General features: G+C 37.7%; 1 protein-coding gene across 3 annotated transcripts in view; it reads left to right on the forward strand.

Annotated features, from left to right (window-relative positions):
* LOC121872992 overlaps window positions 1-17,221 on the forward strand; it is a 60,052-nt gene extending 42,831 nt beyond the window's left edge. For 2 of the 3 annotated variants that reach the window (XM_042376211.1, XM_042376212.1), the window contains exons 4-10: window positions 363-798; window positions 2,729-5,370; window positions 5,599-5,782; window positions 9,820-9,981; window positions 10,166-10,271; window positions 11,009-12,358; window positions 13,547-17,221. In XM_042376211.1, the coding sequence (XP_042232145.1) occupies window positions 363-798; window positions 2,729-5,370; window positions 5,599-5,782; window positions 9,820-9,981; window positions 10,166-10,271; window positions 11,009-12,358; window positions 13,547-13,718 (5,052 nt within the window). In that variant the 3' untranslated portion in view covers window positions 13,719-17,221. The remainder of the gene's footprint in view (window positions 1-362; window positions 799-2,728; window positions 5,371-5,598; window positions 5,783-9,819; window positions 9,982-10,165; window positions 10,272-11,008; window positions 12,359-13,546) is intronic. The other variant, XM_042376213.1, reaches the window with a different exon arrangement.
* Window positions 17,222-20,317: the final 3,096 nt, after the last annotated feature.

Raw genomic sequence — 20,317 nt, forward strand, 5'->3', positions numbered from 1 at the left:
AGCTGATAATGTAGTCATAGGCAGACTATGAAATGACCCTGAAAAACAGACCCCGATAATACCAAGTAAAGTTGCCCAATTTTTTTTATTATATGTAACTCATCATGGGCTAGAATTATCATAACTTTGACATATTTTTGAAAGTCACTGAAAGTTGCAGGGTCAGTTGACATTAAATAATATTACCGTATAATTTCAATAAGGATTATTTAAAGGCTTCCCAAAATTTCCACAAAGTATTAGTGACCTTGATCCATTTTCTAGGGTTACCTTGGCCATATATTTTTATAGGCACAGCACACTGAATGATATTTAGATCTTTCATCTATCCAGAGTTATATAAAGAGTTCTATGTTTTACAGAGTGCTGAAGATGGGGAGATGTTTGCTAGTGTTTCCGGCTCCATGATGAACAAGTATGACCTCGATTCATCTGTTAGTCCACGTTCCTCATCCCATTGTGACCAGGAAGGAGATGAGGAGGAGGATGAAGAGGAAGACGAAGATGAAGATGAAGATGAAGATGAAGATGACAGAAGGGAAGAGGAGGGAGAGATTGAAGAAGAAGAATACAGTGGTGTTAGTGGGGAATTGTCATTGTACCAGTCAGGGCCACTCTTCTCCCCATTGAAGGAACCTCCACCTCTGGCCAACACCACCTTCAGTGTAGACTCTCTTGACTGTGACTCCCTGCATGATGATCTCATTCTCACTTGTCAAGCTAATAAGGATAACTACACCATCGCCTTTGAGGGATCCTTTATTCAGTACTCTGAAGACTCGGATTATCATGAGGCAGGCAAGTGCAGTATATCATTATGAGCAAAAATTTTTGCATTGTTATTTCAAAACTTAGGATGTTTAACACTGCTTTATCTATATTAATTCCCCCAGATTCTCCATCCCACTTTCACTGAGAATTTCATGCACTTCTATACTGTATATCCTTGCATTGAGCCATTTGCTTGCTTATTCATTCATATGTACATTAATGTTTAACATGATATAATGATCAGGTTGAATACAGTATGTACAGTCCCCCTCACTAGTGCATTTACAAGGGCTTGTCATATAAACATTCCATAAATCATTATCTTTGAGATATTTGTTTTAATATTGTTTAAGTTTGATTCCATAGTATGTTTACTATTGCGAGCTTCTTTCTGTCAAATGATGGACTGCTGAAATGTGCCATGGAGATGAGCATGGCCCCCAGAAGTGTTCTGAAGGTGGACTTTTGACGAGCCCCTGTAAACACACTAGTGAAGGGGACTGTGCAAGGACAGTTCAGTACGATACTCTATATTCATGGTAACTAGCCCAAGCCAATTGTTCTCCAGAATTGATGATACAGTACAGTATTTCAAACATTCCATCCATCAGGGCTTTCATTATCTAATATCTCTGATGGTACTTGATAGTAAAAGAAGGTACAGTACATTACTGTATTTTTTAGTGTCTGGAGAATTTTGGAAAATAAAATCTTATGTTTCTACCAACATCAAGGTAGAACTGATAAAAATAGTGTGTACAGTGACCCCTCCGTTAATGAACTCAATCCGTTCCAGAAGGTCGTTCGTTAACCGAAAAGTTCGTTAACCGAAACGATTGTTTCAATGGGTTTTTGGGTAATTGGTTCCAGCTCACCGAAAATTTCCAAAATTCAACAAAAATGGTAGAAAAGTTCACTTACTTTGAGGTGTGTATGTAGAAGGCTCCTGGATGATGATGATGATGATGGGATTTAGAATGGGGGTGGAGGAGAAGGAAGAAGAGAAGGCATTGTGGTGGAAGAGAGTCACCCCATGGCGCCATTTCACCCATAAAATTTTAGCTCTCTTGGTGTAATTCAAGATTATTTTCTATAAATCAACACTGCACTGCATTATATATTGTCAATATGTAAAATATATTTCAAAATGACCAATAATTTGCTTGGAAACACAGAAAAAAAAAGCGCTTAGTTGAAGAGAGTCTCAAGATGTTACTCTCCCCTGAAAACAGAGAGAGACTAACTCCTGTTTGCTGTGTTAGCAGGCTGGATGTCGCATGGCCAAACTAGTCACTTTACTCACTATGATCAATAATTGTTAAAAATGACTAAGAAATTGAATGGATAACTTTTAAAATTATTGAATAGTATAAACTTCTTGATATTTACTAAAATAGTAAGGAATTTAAGCCCTAGAACCGATTAATGTATTGGCGGACTGATACTAAAGCTGGTTGCCCGGTCAGTGCAAGCGAACACATGTTGAGGTCGGTTCGTAAGAACTTCGTTAACCGAATTGAAGATCCTTATAGAAGGCAGTTCGTTAATCGAAATTACGTTAACCGAGGTGTTCGTTAAACGAGGGGTCACTGTACTGATTAGTTTTGAAAAATGAAATATAAACATACAAAGGGAAAAAAGGACCCCCAAATATTTGGTAATGCTGGCTCCTCTTAACTTTTCTGATTTTTTATTTGTGTTGACCTTACATGACATTTGGTCAGAAGTTTGCATTGTTTCCAAGTTAAAGGAGCTTTGTTTGTGTATTTATTAAGATTACCATAAGTTTATATCTGCCAGGCAAAGTTCTTTTCATCTCTTAATTTATTCTTTACATTATCCAAAAATTATCAAAATGTAATGTTTCCTCATAAGAATGTTAATACAAGTTAATATAAGGATTAAACTGCTGAGTTGGTTATTGTACACTCATTATCATATTTAATTGTTCATACAGGTGAGAGTGAGTCAAGTGGGAGCAACCATTGGTCAACAGAGAGACTGGAGGGTCGGTGTCCTGCACCTTCCATGACACATTCAGATCAGCCCTACACAACTTGGTCACGGGTTAGCCGTCGATCATCTCGCACACCAGAGGTGCCTTCCAAAGTCAACAATGCCCAGCAGCAATCAGGACAAGCAGAAAGTTCAAAGACATCCGAACAAGGGCAACAAAGTAACAAGAGCAACAGTATGCCTAACCTGATGCGTCGTTCACTCATGCGCCGATCACTAGAAGCTTCTGCAGGATGTGTCAAAGTGTTTGATCTTCAGAACAGTATGCGATCCAGTCAGAGTAGCAGAACAATAGCAAATGAGACCAACAACTTTTCATTGGTAAAGTTGTTTATGCGACAAAAAAGTTTGAGCAAAGAAGCTGTTAGTTTGTCATCAAGCATATCCCAGGAAGGTGCTTGCTGTTCCAGCTCTGACAACCAATCTAATGTACATGATTCTTCTGATTGGCCTATGAACAGCCAATCTGAGAATGACATGGATGGAAGTGCTTCACCTGTTCCACCTCCTGCACTCATGAGGCAGAATGGTGTGATTTACCATGAGCGTGGCTATCGACGAAGAACTGGTTCATTAGGGGCTCCAGAAATTACCCCAAGGACCAATAATATGACTATGAACCAGGACTTCACTTCTACTGATACCACCACCACAGAAACCACTACTACCACTGCCAATACTCAGCAAGATGGACTTCTTAACAATAATAATAACATTATTACTGCTCCTGCTGTGCTTGATAACAATGGTATTCAGCTTTCTAACACTATGGACAATGTTACAAGTTTTGAAGACAGTCTCAAAGAAACAAATCCATGTTCAAAGCCACCAGTTACCAGTCCTATAAGAGAGGAGCCAGAGGGAATGGATATATCCATGGATAGTCGAGGTGAGAGTAAGGTTCTTCTGGACCAGTCTGAAAAGGAAACCAAAATGCATGATGTCTTGAGGCTACGAGATAACAAGCTTAATATGGAAAAAAATAACATGACGCCAGTTAAAACTGTGTCAAAGGACTTGGGGAATAAAAATATGAATAAGAATGCCTTTAATATTTGTGTTGATGAACGCAAGAGATCTCAGTCACCAGGGACTCCAAAGAAAGGTAATAACAGACGGGATGGTTCAAATAACACAACTCGTAGGCGCCAGGATTCAGGTAATTCCTCCAGTGGATATCTTTCTAACAGAGGATCTACAGAAAAAATCAGAAGACCTTCAGACTCTGAACAAACAAGCACACCACAACAAAAACCTCGACCAAAGCCCCGTGTTTTAAAACAGATGTCAGATCAGTGCCTTCAGACCTCTAATCTGAAGGTGTCAGCAATGGTTAACACAAGCTTTAACCTGGACAAAAAGGAGGTATATGTTTACTACCCAAACTATGCTTTGCCAGACCTGGGCTTCCTGAAAGACAAGAAGTACAATGTTGATGCTAGAGTGTTTCTTGTTCCACAACATTATAATTCCCGACCTGAAGAGATGAGAAAGGTTAAAGAGTCTCGGATAAGACGTCCCTTCTCATGTGGTGATATGGAAAAGTTACGAAAACATGGATTTGGTCATATCCGTGACTGGGATTCCCTTAACTTTTTGTTACCAAAAGAACTGAAAGAGATGCTCCTTGATGAAACTGAGTGCATGGAAACTACAAAGCCTTCATTTTGTCAGTCGCCAAAGCCATCTCGTCGACCAGTCAGTTGTGATTATTCCCAACAGAAGTGTTCTCATGAACTCAAAGGCTCGGTTAGTGCTAGTAGTTTAAATTCAACGCAGCCTTCATCTGGTTTTCGAGGCTCTTCAACAATGCTCAATGACTCAGAAGGAGAGAATGGGGGACTCTTAGATCAGAGATATGTTTATAAATATGATACTGCAAGTACAGACTCAGAGGGACTCGAAAAACCACCACCATTGCCAAAGAGGTCTATATCCCTTCCTGTTGAGGAGAGGCATGGTCCTGATGACCCAGACATGCCACCGCCTCGGCCACCTTTACCTAGAGGAATTCTAAGGAAATCCTCTTCATTAAAAGATGATGTTTCAAAGGCAGCAAATAGTCATAACAAAAGATACAGTGCTATAGATGCTGGAAGAGGTAACATGAGGGAAGACTTGCTGAAGAGACGATCTTTACAGGAGCCCATGGAACACATGGCTCAGCGAGTAGTAAGAGAAACAATTCCAGAGATAACTCAACCTTGTCCACAGCAAGAAACAGAGAAAGATATTACAATTACTCCACCTTCTCCAATGGGTTGTAGCTGTGTTAACCAGTGTACAGGCTTCTGTGGTAAAGGCCTTCAAAAGAAAAACTTGTTGCGAGTCAGTGAATTGCCAGATGTATCCAGCCACGAAGACTTAACAGAAGATGACCTTCTTCGGATCCGGTCACAAGTCAGCAATCTTCTTGTTACTAGAGGGCATGTGTGTCCACTTTTGACTGATGCCAATAATATCTGTGACCTCTGTCCAAAGAAGAGTGTGAGCTTTGCAGAAAAAGTGTGTGTCCACCTGCGTAACACTCCTGACCGTCTCTCTACTCCTCCCAACTCCCCAGACGTGTCACTACTTAAGAAGGTGAGTTTTATATATATATATATATATATATATATATATATATATATATATATATATATATATATATATATATATATATATATATATATATATATATATATATATATATATATATATATATATATAAAACTTTGAATTAAGGCCTAACTGAAATATACCAATGGATATGTTATGCAACTTACTACCAAAAGTAAGTGTACAAGCACATCTTAATTATTTATCAAATAGGGCCAAAATCCTGATGCCTCCACCGGTGTCACAAGTGGCGGAGAGATAGCTGCAGAAGAGGACTCCAGACCTTTGGTCTATGATGCACATGACAAAAAAACACTTGTGCTTTCTGTTCGTGCTGCCGTGGAAAAGCTTGTAACTCACTTCTCTGTTGCCTCCCAACAGGAAAAAGTTCGATTAGGTAAGGAACTCCATCCTATCTAAATATGGCTCTTGCCTGACCTGTGGAATTTAGACCTTCATGAGGTCATTCCCTTATGTACTCTTCTGCTCTTCTTTCCCAAAATGTTGATTGCCTCCTCATCACCCAAGCCCATTTTACCTTTCCCAAATGATACCAGAAAAATAAGAGTTTCTTTCGTGATTTTTGGACAGCAAAGTCATTTATATCATCAAATGATAAACTGTGAAGCTTGTCACTTTCAATGCACATAATACCTAATGCTGTCAGTATTCCTTGCAACATGTGGAATGCAGTTCATTCTTAATAGACTAGTCAAATAAGGATTTTTAGCAGAAAAAACTTATAAATAGATTAAATTTTGCACACATTCTCCTGAAGGCTATGCAAATATAGATAAAAAAAAGTTCCCCTTCGTCCGACTGCAGCAACCCCCTTTTTAGGGGCTGAAACCCAGGGGGGCCTGTTTGGAAAACGGTGCATCGGACGAAAAAAAGTTTATATAGAAAAAGTATTGGAAATAAAATCTGCACTAGATTGTCTATATGCATTTTTGCCCAAGGAATTATAGTTTTTGCATAAACAAGACCAGAAGTGGACGGCGAGCGTGTATTTCTGTCTCGTGCTCAGTTTCCCATCAATAACTCTCAAACAATTAATTTCTCATTAAATATGCACATAAATGAAAATTGTAGAGTAGGAAATACTCTATTTGGGTAGATGAGATACAATTTTTATGATGTTTTGAATGTTTTCCGATTCGTCCTAAAATAACAGACTCTCGTTTCCACACCACCCATGAGGTAGAGTCTTTGGTGCGTTTTTTTTTTTTTTTTTTGAGTGGTGTCCCCGGTAGGCCTAATCCAATCATTTCTTGCTAAAGATGTTTTCATTAAAGGGCAGTAATTTCCTCATCCTCTGATAAAATGAGGTCATCTGTGGGATTCTCTATGGATGTTAGTGCACATTGCAGAACATCATAAGCCAGCTTTTGCTCAACCACACCGCTTCCCACATCCTAATTTGCAACCACATGAAATAACTTTCAAGACCTTTACTGGCGCTGGTGCCTCAGTTGTATAGATAGGTGACAGAGAATCTTGATTTTTTCCATCCCCACAACTCCGGCTGTAGTGTTTCTCCTCGCCACGTTTGAACTTGGTGATAAACACAATAACTGTGTTGCCGAGCTGCTGCAGAAGTGGATGGAAGACCTAATAAGAATACAGCATGATTTGAGTGACTAACAGATCTGTTAAATGATACAAATCTACAATGATTGAGATTTGTTTCACTGCTTGGAGCTTTATATAGAGCAAGAATGAACCGTTCTCCAACAACTACTACTTCGTCATGAGTTGACTGAGGATTGTTGAATACCGACACAATATCTTGCAAACGAACATCCTTGTTGAGAAGATTTGACAGTTTTCATTTTTCCATGTCCATAAAACGAAGACATTGTATCACAGCCGCTGAAAGCATGAGCAAACAAAATTGAGTCTCTGATGTTTTTTTAAAATGCTGGAGCACTGTTTATCTTGTGAACTATAAACCTTTCTTTGGAGGTTTCCTTGGGCTTCTTTCAAAAATAAAATATCTTTGTCTTCTTGAGTTAGTGCAACATGCAGTCTCAAAAAATCCACATCCTGTCCAACTACAACAACAGACTCATGCTGATTTGTTTCCCTGATTGCACTCTGAACAATTAGTACATCGGCATCATCTGCGGCAACCTGTGTCAATACCTTCATTCTGAAATCTCTGCTCCAGTTGCATGAGTAGATGCTCCTTATTTTTTAGTTTACTCAAAAACTTCTCCTGAGGCACACTAAGAGGGATATTCTCATCAAATATTATTTCAGGTGAAATGAGTTTCAAAAGCCGTTGTTGACGCATGATGTGCTTTGTACCGACTTCATTTGTGGAATAACCATAAAAAATTACTGTGACATCTTCACTGTTGTGTTTTTTAATCAACTGGACATACGTAGCATAAACATCTACAAATGTACCTTGCTTTGGCCAAACAACACGATGGATCAAGTTACCTCCATCAATGACATACTTTGCTCCTGATTGATGAATTACTCGTTCTTTGACATGTTGTACAAAGAAAACTTCTTCGTCTTTCTCATTAATCCTTTCTCATCAAATATGGATAAAGGAACAGAAGCTAACTCATGACTGAAACATGTCTTTAAGTCTTCAGGAAACTTTACAGTACAAGTTAATCACTGAAATGAGTGAGTAGTATCAACCTGTATGATGTCATCTGCAACTTTAACACTGGTATTGGTAAAAGAAATTGGCATCACTCTTTTGCTGCGCTGTGCTTTTAATTTGCCAAATGTTTCTTTATTTCTCAGAGATTCATCCATTATCTTCTCACTAATACCTTTCGCTTGCAGTTTATGTTTTCAGGTGCAATCAGACCACTCAACACTGAAACGAGGCCTTCTGTACCGATGGATGGGCAGTGAGAACTGCATCTCAAGTTGTGCATGCCATCCTTCACCTTCACAGTTTCACCCTCATTAAAACTCTTCTTGCAACAAAAACAATTGTTTGTTGATGCCATACTGAATAACTGGAGTTTCATTCACATCTGCAAAAAAAAGTGAATTATAGAAAACATTTATAACTTCATAAAACCTTGTCTCTCATCTACCCAAATAGAGTACTTCCCATTCTACAATATCATTTATGTGCAGTTTTAATGAGAAATAAGTCGTTTGAGAGTTATTGATGGGAAACTGAGCATGAGACAGAAATATCTTGATCTACGCCCAAACTCGCCTTCCACTTACGGTCATATTCATGCAAAAACTATAACTCCTTGGGCAAAAATGCAACCGTTTTCCAAACAATGGGGAAAATGTAGTAAAAAGGCCCCCCAAAAGGGGGGTTTGGGCCCCCCAAAAGAGGGGTTGCTGCAGTCAGACGGAGGGGAACTCTTTTGATCTTTTTTTTTTGCATAGCCTTCAGGAGTATGTGTGCAAAAATTAAAACTTTTTAAATTTTTTCCGCTATTTGCTGGTTTTCGTGCTAATTTGACTCGACTCGACTAATGGTTTTCAGTCTTGATAATGATCTTTCCCTGAATAGTTTGTTACCATAAAGCTAAAAAAAGTCTTAATATTGATTCAACATTTGGGAATACCATCTGTTTTATGGCTATTTTCCATACTTGCATGGATCAGTCATGATTACCTGATGAAATAGTGTTCTGGTTCTCATTAACCAAATTTGAATTGAGTTTTACAGCTGGATGCCCTTGCTATCCCCAACCTACATTTTACAGAGTGGGAACTGGGCATTATATTTAGGACTTCTAAGCTTCCTTTTAATTGACAAGGCAGAGTCACTAATCTCTCAGTATCTACTTGCATAATTAGACAGTCCAGTTGGGATAAAATCCTTGTCTTCCTTTGTGAGAAACTACAGTGAATGTTTGTGATTTAACTCTTAAATGGCAAGTAAGTATTTCTAATCCACCCCCATATATGCAAAAACTGGACCACAAGGAATATGAAACATCCATTGATGCCAGCCACCATCCCTACAGCTAACATCAATTTATGTTGGCCACCATTTAAGGGTTATTGGATATATACTTGTGTGAGAAAAGTTATTAGTAATGGCAAGTAAGAAGAGAAGTTATTTTTTTAAAGCCAGACAACTTCTCTCACTGTTAAGGCAAATAAGAAAATAAATTAATTTCATAAGAATTATCTTAGTGTTAGAATTAGAAAAAAATGAGAAAAAGGCTTAGCAAACTTATGTACTGTACATACACAATAAACAAGATTTTCTTTTTTTAATTATTGTATTATTAATCAGTACTGCATGTCTTTGAAGATGCAATTAAAGTCTCTGAAACTATCATAAGGAAAGTCAATAATTGCTTTATTTACAAATGAGTATTATAACTGCTGTACAGTATTACAAAGAAATACAAAATATTGGTTTGTAATATTAATAAAAAAAAAGTTTGTCACATGATTAGAAAATTTATTTACAACTGTGGTATTCAGGTACAAGTGGCATAACACCTGCTGTGGCACAACTGGCTCTAGAAAAGCTGTGTCCTGCTGTGTATGCTCTTCTGAGTGATGGTCTTCATCCATCACTTCATTCACTCTTTGGCAAGATTAACAACTCTGTGTGGCGGGTCATTGAAGTCACCAGTCAAATAAGTAGGTGTATTTTCCTTTTCATCTTTTTTATTGTGCATACATTTATAAAGTTTTCAATTTGCTTTGAAATTATTTCTTTCTTCAAGAAAAAATGAAATAGCACAGTACATACAGTATTGATAATTATAATGAATAAATTGTTTCTTTTAGTGACATCGATTAATATATGATACCTCTTAAATAGGTCCCTCCACAAAGGCTCTAAATGACTTGGTGCTCACACTAAATAGTGAAGAGTGTCTCTCAGAAGGGCCCATCAAATTCAATGCTTTCATCTTTGGGCTTTTAAAGTAAGTGATATAATTTGTTGTTAAATTATATACATATCTATTGACCTTTCATCAGTACGTTTGAAACAGCAAATTGATGCCTGTAAGCTAAGTTAAAGAAATAGCTTAATGCTCACTACCAAGCAGTTTGTGGGTTATCCACCAAGCCATAGCAACTCCATTGTCCCCTTCCACATAGCAGGAAAGGTCATTAGATATGCTGTCCATCTCTCTTTTTATCTGTGTACTGTGCATGTTTGTCCTTGTAGCTGTACATCCAAGCCATATCAAGAACAAATTGAGGTAGCCATGATCTTTGGAATAGTCCTGCCTTATATGGGAATATTGGTTTAATTAAGTAATCAATATTTTACCTTCTTGTTTTATGGAATTATGATGTACAACAGGGTGTGTGGGGTGACACTCAGGCTATAGTTCATCATTTGTCTTCCAGTCTTAGAGAACTTGGGTGTACTGGCTCTTCGTGTATATTAGGCTAATTTGGAATTAAATAAAGTCTTATAAGTTAGGATTCTAATTCCTTTGATTGAGTCTAAAGCAACTCTCTATTTTTGATTACTTATAACTATGCAATGAATATTTGATTCTAGTTACCTGAAGTTAATGTACTTCATGAGTGAAGTGTTCAGGTGATCTTGGTCATTAGATGATTTTTACCAGCTTTTGGAGACTGCTGTGTAACTTAATTTTCTCACAGAGAACGGAGCATGTGAAATATACATTTTTTTTTTTTTCAGCATCCGATCTTTGGACTCTTGGTTGAGTTACCTTCGTACAAGGGAAAGTGTAATCCAGAAGCACTATCATCCTGAAGCATTCTTATACCTTTCCAATACTGCCACAAAAAGTCTCTATGATGACCTTCTCCTCTCTCTAAGACCACTTGCTCTCCTTCCATTCAATCTTGATCTCCTCCATGAATATAAAGCCCTCCATGCAAGCCTTCAGAAGATGGAGGAACGGCTCCTCTTGCATACAAGTTCAAAAGAGAGCCCTGGTGACCGGCCCCCCTCAGTTTTAGATCACTTACACTCCAAAGAAACTAAAGAGTTCAAGAATGCAGCTCAGCAGGATAGGGTCAAAGCTTTGATGCGGGTGCTCACCTCTCCAGAACTGGATGAAAATGAACTGTTGCTCTCCACATCAGACCCATCTCGAGAACGAAGCCGAAGTCCCAGACCTAGATCTTGTTATGAGCATGTTGCCAATGAGGAGATGAATCCAACTCTTAGAAAACGTTGGAGTGGTGTCCAACTTGGCTCCAGACTTCTTACAGCCATTGATAAGTTGATGTTGGAAGAAGTTGGGGGAATAACATCCAGTGAAGATTACACAGACTCTCTTGACAACCCTAAGAACAACCGGCCAGTTTATTCTCGAGCAAGTGAGTGCACTGATGATGATTTGCAGACTGATCTTCGTGTTAGTGATGTCTCTAGTAGGGATGGAGATGTAAGTGAAAGGTCGGCATCTGAAAAAGATACTGAGAATGAGAAGGGCTCCCGAGCATGTGCAGATACAGAAAAAGATGATGAGTCTGAGGGCATTAGATTCCGCCGACTTCAGTTAAAATGGGAACAAATGGCAGGGCCTGAGAAGAAGAATGCTAAGGCACAACAACCTCAACCTGATAAAGCTGTAAGCCCAAGTAGTGCCAACAGGTCTAGAATACCTCGGCCTGTCAGCATGACCTCTCCGCAGCGTCCTTTCAAACCATTTGAACCATCTAAAGAAAAAACTTCCCCTCAGCTCAAACAAGTCCCAAAGCATTTCCCTGCTTCTCCAAAAGAATTGCCTAAGCCAGCTCCTAGACGATCTTTGAAAGATAAAGCAACAACTCAGATCTCTCCAAGTGAAGACCATACCAGTACAACAGCACGACCTCCTTCGGTTCGGTCTCGATTGGTACCACGTCCTAACTCGGTCAACAGTAACATCGTTCGTGCCTCCTCCGTGCCTGGCAGAGTACCTAATACTGGAGACAAGGGCAACAATACTAGTGGCAGGTACGATGGGCAGCGTAGGTATGGTGGACAACCACGGTCGGCTAGCCATGGGAGACGTGTGGCACCTGGAGATACGCCCAAGTAGGTAGTAGGAAGATCAAACAAGAAAGGTATGGTTGTGGAATTTTGAACTTGGATCTTTGTTTATTGTCATACATTAATCTTGAGATGGTGAAAATTTAGATGACTAATAATTTTAAAAGAAGCCTTTTGTATTCATCTTTTAAGTTCTTATAAGTAAAAATGAATGTCATATGATGTCCACAATCAAACTTTCCTTTATCAAAGGAAATTCCATGATATTTAAACACAATAATGCAACTAATACAGCACTGTCTCAAAGCACAAAGAAGAAAGCACCATATCACCGTTCCTTACATAATATCAGGAAAGCCATTCTTGGGTACTAAGGTAATGTATTGCACTTAACTCGTATGATTCGGCACTAAGTTCAATAGTAGCTGGAAACTAAATTGATCTTTAGCACCAAATGTTGGTGTCTTTCACTTCTGTCTCTACTGTAGCCCAACACACCTGGCATGTTAACTCTTGGTGATGGGGATCATCTAGTTTCTTTCATTAGCTCACTTCAATTGGTTCACTGTGAATGAAACACTTTTCAAACAGGATCTATTCTTTTGTAGAGCAGAAACCATCAAATGGAAGATTAAACTTTTATCTGAGCAACAAAGATAAGCAGTGTATGTGATGAGCATCTGCATGCTTTGTAGTTTTCATGTTTGCAAAAGATGATTGATTTTGCTTTTCTCAACCTCTCTGATTAATAAAAACCAAACACCAGTTATTTGTGAGGCAGACTTTATTGTGCCATAGTCTGAGGTAGTCCTTGTTTGTGCTTTGATATCACATCACATGCATTTTGTCCTGAAAATAAATCCCCTTTAAGTAACTTTTGAAGGAGATACTCTTGTAGTTCTTGCCATTATCTTATTTTGGCAAAAAGTTTACCTAACTCTTTCTTTAATAAATACATATGTAGTTAGTACATAGACTGTGATAACTCTTTTTAAGTTATGCAAAGGCAACAACTTCATACATTCTCTGCATAAACATTCTAACACAGTTTGTATGAACAGTATATTTTTTATGTAATCTGTTTTTATGATTGATAGAGATATTTGATATTAAGCACACACAAAGTAGTTATTTTTTCCAAAGTCAGTTCGTAATAGACATTGGACACTAAGAGTTTGAATGTGATAAACATTAAAAGTTGATGTATTTACTAATGACATTTACTCTCTTCAGGTTGGTACAGACGCTCCATCACCGCCTAGCCACTGATAATGGTCACCTGAGCTTCAACCGAGGAGATATACTGACAGTTGTGGTAGAAGTTGATGACCGCTACCTCCTATGCTGCCACAATGACCGGAAGGGACTTGTACCAAGGGCCTCAGTCATCATCCATGAACAATGAGAGTATCTGGTTTGGAGTAAAAGATAAGAGGCAACTGCACCTCATTAGTAACAGGAGAAAACAGACCAGCTCTCATCACTATTCTGGGTGCTGTGGTACTCGAAACTTATTAATGAATAGCTTTAGTGTAAAGTGATTTTAAAAATATCCTTTGAGAATTATCCCCAGTGATTGTTAAGAAAACGTATTATTTTGGACAAAACATGTCTGATAGAATATGCAACGCTGTAATTCATAACCCATTATCCATTCCAATATAAAAGGTCAGTCACTGAACTCAGAGCTATAATATTTTTCGAGGAAGTAGCAAATGCCAAAAGGACATTTGAGAGCAATGCCAGTACCTATAGCTTATAAGATCTTTTATATGCTACTCACAAAACCTGCAACAAACACTTTCAAGGAACTTGTACATGATTTTGAGTAGTATTATCCACCTTATGCACATAATCCTTCCTGTCATTTTCTCACTGACAAAATTTTGTTACTTTTAAGAATTCTTCTTCATCGATTGATGGTTGATATCCCATAAATAAACCAGTGAAAATAACTTCTTTTCATACATGTCTTGCCAACTGTTATATCTCTCCCTAGCTCATATCAGCTATCTTGACCCTCTCAAAAGCCAATATGGGAGCAAGTTATAACTTCCTCTTCTAGTTGAAGGTTGGCAGACAGTACAGTACCACTGGAACACAGGGATCTGATAGCTTGTTGCTCAGAGTGAAAGACACAGTTTGAAACATGCATAAGATACTTTTTCAACAGGTGACTGAAGTCTTAAACTTGATTTAATTTTATTTTTTTTCAAATGTCTTTCCTTTGTAGAGTTTGATAGCTGTTACTAATTTTGAGTAGTCATGTAATCACTAACAAATGAAAACCACTTCACCTTTGTACAGGTAAGGCACTTTACCTCCCTTTATAGATATATGTAGTACTGTACAGGAAACTTCTTTTAATTATCTTTTACAAGTTTAATTGTGAAATTTACAGTTCCCATACTACATTAATTAAGAAAATACATATTAAAGTACTGGTAATGTATTGACATCAAAATGAATGATTCTTCAGATAATGCAGCACTACGGTAAAGTGAAATATATACAGTACTGTACTTTAATTAGTCACAAGCACCAGATACCATGCACTCTGGCAGTATCATCATTTTTAGATTTATTTTATAATAATTAATGTTTGCCCTCTTTCTAAATAGTGCCTGGTTAATGTGTAACTACAAATATCTCACACACATTATCAGTTTATTAAACAGGTATAAGTACAGTTGTGAATACTTTCACATTGATGATAGTTGCTAGAGTGGACGGCAGCTCCTTAGCACTGCTGCCCTCAGTGTCCTGGTTACGTAGCAGCGTCAGCGGCTGTTGGCTCTGAAGGGTTCTGTTGAGAGACTGGCTATTCCTGCACCCTCATGCACTTGTTTTCTCTTATTTCCATAATTTTTATATATAATGTTTATGCACAGAGATTTTTTCTGGGAATTGTTTCTTAGTTGTATTTATTAATCATACCTTTTTTATGCATACAAACAAAAATTCTTGCAAGAAAGATTTTTTTTTAAATTCAAATGTAAATATAATACTGTCACTATTTCAGAAATTATTGAATTTCATGTCTGATGCAAATTTAGTCAATACCTGTATCAGATTGATTTGATGTTTATGCTTGAATTTTTCAAGAAAATAATGCTTTATTGTATTAGAAACATTTACTTCTAAATTTATATTCAAATCACGTAAGTGACATTCCACTCCGTGTTTAGTCAGTTCCTAACTTCTTATCTGCTGTGGTGCTGGGACTCTTTCTTATTCATTTTCAATCTTACTATTTGTTTTAAATTAGCCAGTCCCTCTGGGGTGACGCTCAAAGTAAGGCCGAGTATACTTTGTTATACTATTAGGAACTTACTAACTGTCCCTCTACCTAAGTGTCTTCCTTATCCTATCCTGCATGTTCCATGGATTGTCTTAAGTATTCCTTGTACAGTACTGTACTTATTTTAGCTATATTGTCCTTATTTCATTGTTTATTTTACTTTTAGTTAGGATTTCTTCTCATTGTATCTCAAGGAATACAATAGACAGCCCATAATAATTTTAGTTCCTCATGGTTACTTAGTTTGAATCTGCCTCGAGGATGGAATGACTACGCTGTCGCAGCCATGGACAAATATTTTCACTGCATGTGACTGAGGGTTTGAAAGACTTTAGAATCTTACAGGTAGTAAGAAAAAATAAAGTTTGTAATAAAGCTCAATATTCAGATAAGTACATTGACTTCTTCCTATGCTGTGATCATCCAATCTGAGTAACAAGCCAATCTTCCTGAGATGATTTTTTGTAATGATTCCATCTGTCGCTGTTTGCCACAACAATGCCAGCTGTTCATCTTTTACTAGTACTAGCCCTTTTATCATGTAGATGTGAGCTTAGAGTCCCTGTGTTGTAGAAGTTCCCATGTAGATAACTTGGTTTGGTTGCGGTCAAAGCTGGCCAAGTCTACCTTGTTACGTTTCATATACCTGTAGGTCGCGTTCCAGAGTAGGTAGTAAGTCTGTGTTTCTCCTTGTGATGTATAGATACCAAGTCAAAAAGATGTAATTATTGTGTAATGAAAATATTGATTTATGTATGCTTTGAGTAATTAATAAGTGCATTGTTTCTGTACATTTTGATAGCTTTGTTACTTATTTTGTTGCTATTTGCCCTAGGTATTTAGGGTTAAAAATCAAGTCAAATGAGAAGCTTTATTATTAAGTATAATGGAGGGTGCCTAAGTCTTATTTCTCTATATTTTCATATGACCAAAGATATACACAAAACCACTTAAACTTTGTACATTTATGTAGAATGTAAAAATTGGTTTGTAGATATTACCAAAAATTGAACATTTGGTTAATGCTTTAATGTAACATATTTAGTTGTAATGCTATTGCTGATATATGGTAGATAATATTATTTTCTTGCCAGTACTCATCGGTCGGACAGTCATGGCAGCAATTTTAAGGTGTGAGTTTTAAGAATGAAAGTCACTCCATCTTAAAAGTGAGCAGGGATTGGCACTATTAGGCCTGAGGTCCTCAATTTATCAACTGGTATACAATGTGAGTTATAAATTAGTTGTAAAGGAATGGATAAATGGATTTCATCATGTTTTATTTCATAATTACTGTCTGGAAAGAGACAGATGATACACAGTCAGTAACAACTTATGTAACCATCACTATCCCTCATAACATAACCATAAAATAATGGTCAGTAGTGATTTTGCCTATTGGATTATTCTTCAATAAAGCAAATTTCATATACAGTGTATTAAAAAATAAGGAATTATGCTTTATTGAAGCCTGGTATTAGTAGGGTCATGGTTGCTGATCGCTTCACAGTTATGCATGTCTCCTGTCTGTCTGCTGACGAAGGCAGCATTTTGGTTTACATATTCACTGCTCTAATACTATGGTGAATAAATATTGGTCAGGTAAAGTTGTATAGTTTTAATTCCCCGGACTGAATTTTTATACGTTATTGTAGTTAATATTCATCACGCAATACTATAAAAGGGAAGGATTATGTATTTGCTCATTATACGTACTGTATATTGTTCTAACAGAACAAGAGATATTAGCTCTCCAGCCACAGTTTTTCCACTGTAAGAAGTAAAGATGACACCTGATGAATTAAATTCCTTGGGTACAGGGGGTCTCTGTGCTGAATAAAATTGTTTGATGCTAGCCAGATGATATACAAAAAGTGGTATTTTGTAGTGAAAGGGTTAGTTGAGATTGTTTATTAATCCCTTGGGTATAAGGGGTCTTCCTCAGCTGAATAAAACCGTCTGGCATTAGCCAGAATATTTCAAATATTAGAGAGTGGAAGTTTTGCCAAATGGAACAGTAAGTGATATACAGTATTGAACTACAGAATAGCAGAGAGAAAGGAAGTAGATTCATAAAATAAATGCATGGGGTGAGAGCCACATACGAGAAGGCAAAGATGATATTCTATATTAAGTCTCGTCAAGCCAAGCCAACATAAGTAATAATAGTGTGAAGCAGATTCTGGGTGTAATAGGTAGTAGCTTGGAGGCCCTCCAAATCATCACCCCAAAGACCCTCATCAGGGGTGGATCCAGGTTTCATGAACAAATTTTGGGAGATTGGAAATAAATTTAAAGGAAAAAAGTCACAATTGTGTCTAAGAAAAAAAAGTAAGTTTATTTAAATACCATTAATAATTAATGTAATTAAACTGAAAGCATTTTAAGACAGTTGTTAACCAATTATTCTTGAGTTCTACAGATTGGCAATACAATAGCATGGCATTATAGGTACAGTATATAAAAAAAAAATTAAATACCTTAAACAACAGGAAGTAAAGCAGCAAAGTTTGTTGTCATACTGTCCCACCAGTATGACCACTGGATCTGTTCACACAATTTTACCACAATTTATTACTAACACTTACTACTGTCGATAATTTTCATGGCAGTAAGTGTAAATAATATTTAAGGTGTTAAACAGTAATAACCCTGTTGGCCGGAATAATTGGTGCCGATCTCTTCCGGAAATGAGATTTCCAGGTACATGTAATGTGATAACATTTCCTCCCGTAAAAATTGCACATCCCCAAAATTTTTCCGGGTAGTGGGAAATGTTTTCCAAGTTTAGACTACCCATCTCGTGGAGACGGACACTATCTCACAAAGCTGGGATGTTTCTGGCTGCTGGAAAAGTTTTCTGAGAGAATAAGCGAGTCTAAACTATGCATCTCGCATGAAAAAGTGTATACACTTTTATTCACAACATCTATTCTAATTGTGTTGAGAGATGAATTTGGTACCATAATGATCCTGAATAAATTATCTACAACACCGTTTCAATAAAAGATCCTTAAACAAAACAATTTGACATTATAATGATGGGGACTTGATTCTTTTATGAAAAATGTAAAGAATGTGTATACCAGAGTCTCTAAAACCAGTTCTAATTTAGTTTATCTAAAAGTTTGTCCAAATAAATATATATATATAAAAAAAGATCTATGTAATATGAGCGTGTAAGGTGCTGTGTGTCAGTCAAGACTCAAATATTCCCCCTTGTACTGGGGAAAGATCCCCCCGTCTAAACTATGTATCTTGCACGAAGCTGTATATAGTATATTTATGCAAACACCACTGCACAAGTACAATATATTGTAAATAAGCAAATAATGTTTACTATTGTACTGTATATACTGTACTCACCAGTAAATGCTGTTGTCTTGAGCCTACAGTAGGCATACTCAGTTCACTGTTTATAAGTAACTGTAATCACTTTTTATGTCAACATTTGCAAGGGAGATGGGGTGGGGGATTAGTGGGTCTTGTGTTACAGGCCTGATTTGTTGTGGAGGTGAGGTGAATAAAGATGAAAGCCAAGGTGCTCCAGGGTTTCCTTTTAAATGTACATATGGTACTTTCACACTTAATGAATGTACTGTACAGTATATGCAACTGTAATCACTTTTTATGTCTTGATACCGCTTTAACACTGTATTCTTGGCAGATTGTGTCCTGGTACAGTAATGTACAGTACTACACAACACAAATTGTATGCAAAATCAGCAGTTAGCAAGGGAATAACCTAAACTGGCAGCAGAATGTGAAATAAGTGATCCAAACAGCTAGGCCACCCGTGTGTCTAGCATAGAACTTTCATAAAACCATTTAAACATTAATATATAAAACTCGAAGCTTGTGTACAAGTCCAGTTTCCTCCACAAAGGAGAAGACATCCTCTCCCATGCTACTCACTCTACCCCCAGCATCAAAGAGAGCGATGGTAAGACCCATCTCATCCTTGCACCCTTTACAGTATATTTCTAAGACTGGGACACTACACCAGGAGGTGTCGAACAGTCATAACGATGGGGAGGGAGTGCCCTCTCCATTGAAAACCCTGAATCAAATGCAGGTGGCCAATGCGGAGGTGGGCCAAAGCAGTTTCCCAGCAGCGTGACGATCCCAGATATCCACAGGCACCCAAATCAGGGTGAATGTCACGGAGCTTGTTTGTTTTGATAGCATCGCACCTGCATTGCCAATTCGAGCGGATGGCAGCTTTTATTGCTGGCTTCATGTCGGAGACAGGTGAAGGGGAAGGATGTGCCACATGACAAGAAGCAACTGCATTTGCCAGAGCATCAGCACACACTTTCCCCTCCTTACCCACATGGGCTAGAACCCAGCAAAAACTGGCGTTCGGCCCCGACATTGAATGAGAAGTAGCCAATCTAAGATACTGTAGTTATAACCAAGGGATAGGATGAAAAGATACTACCTAAGGCCTGTAAAGCACTGTGAGAATTGCTAATAATTGTAAAGTCGCCATGAGGTTGGGCTAAAATAATCTTGAGGGTAAATAAAATACCTGAAAGCTGTGCCATAAAAATAGATGCCATAGCGGGGAGACTACCATCCCGACAAAAGTCAGGAAAGACTACCCCAAAACCCACCCCTGCATCCAACTTAGAGCCATTGGTGTAAACAGGGATAGTCCCTCTGTGAGAGGAGACATGCTCTAGAAAAGAGAACAAACTACA

Source organism: Homarus americanus, unplaced genomic scaffold, assembly GCF_018991925.1.
Source record: "Homarus americanus isolate GMGI-L3 unplaced genomic scaffold, GMGI_Hamer_2.0 scaffold11022, whole genome shotgun sequence".
NCBI lineage: Eukaryota > Metazoa > Arthropoda > Malacostraca > Decapoda > Nephropidae > Homarus > Homarus americanus.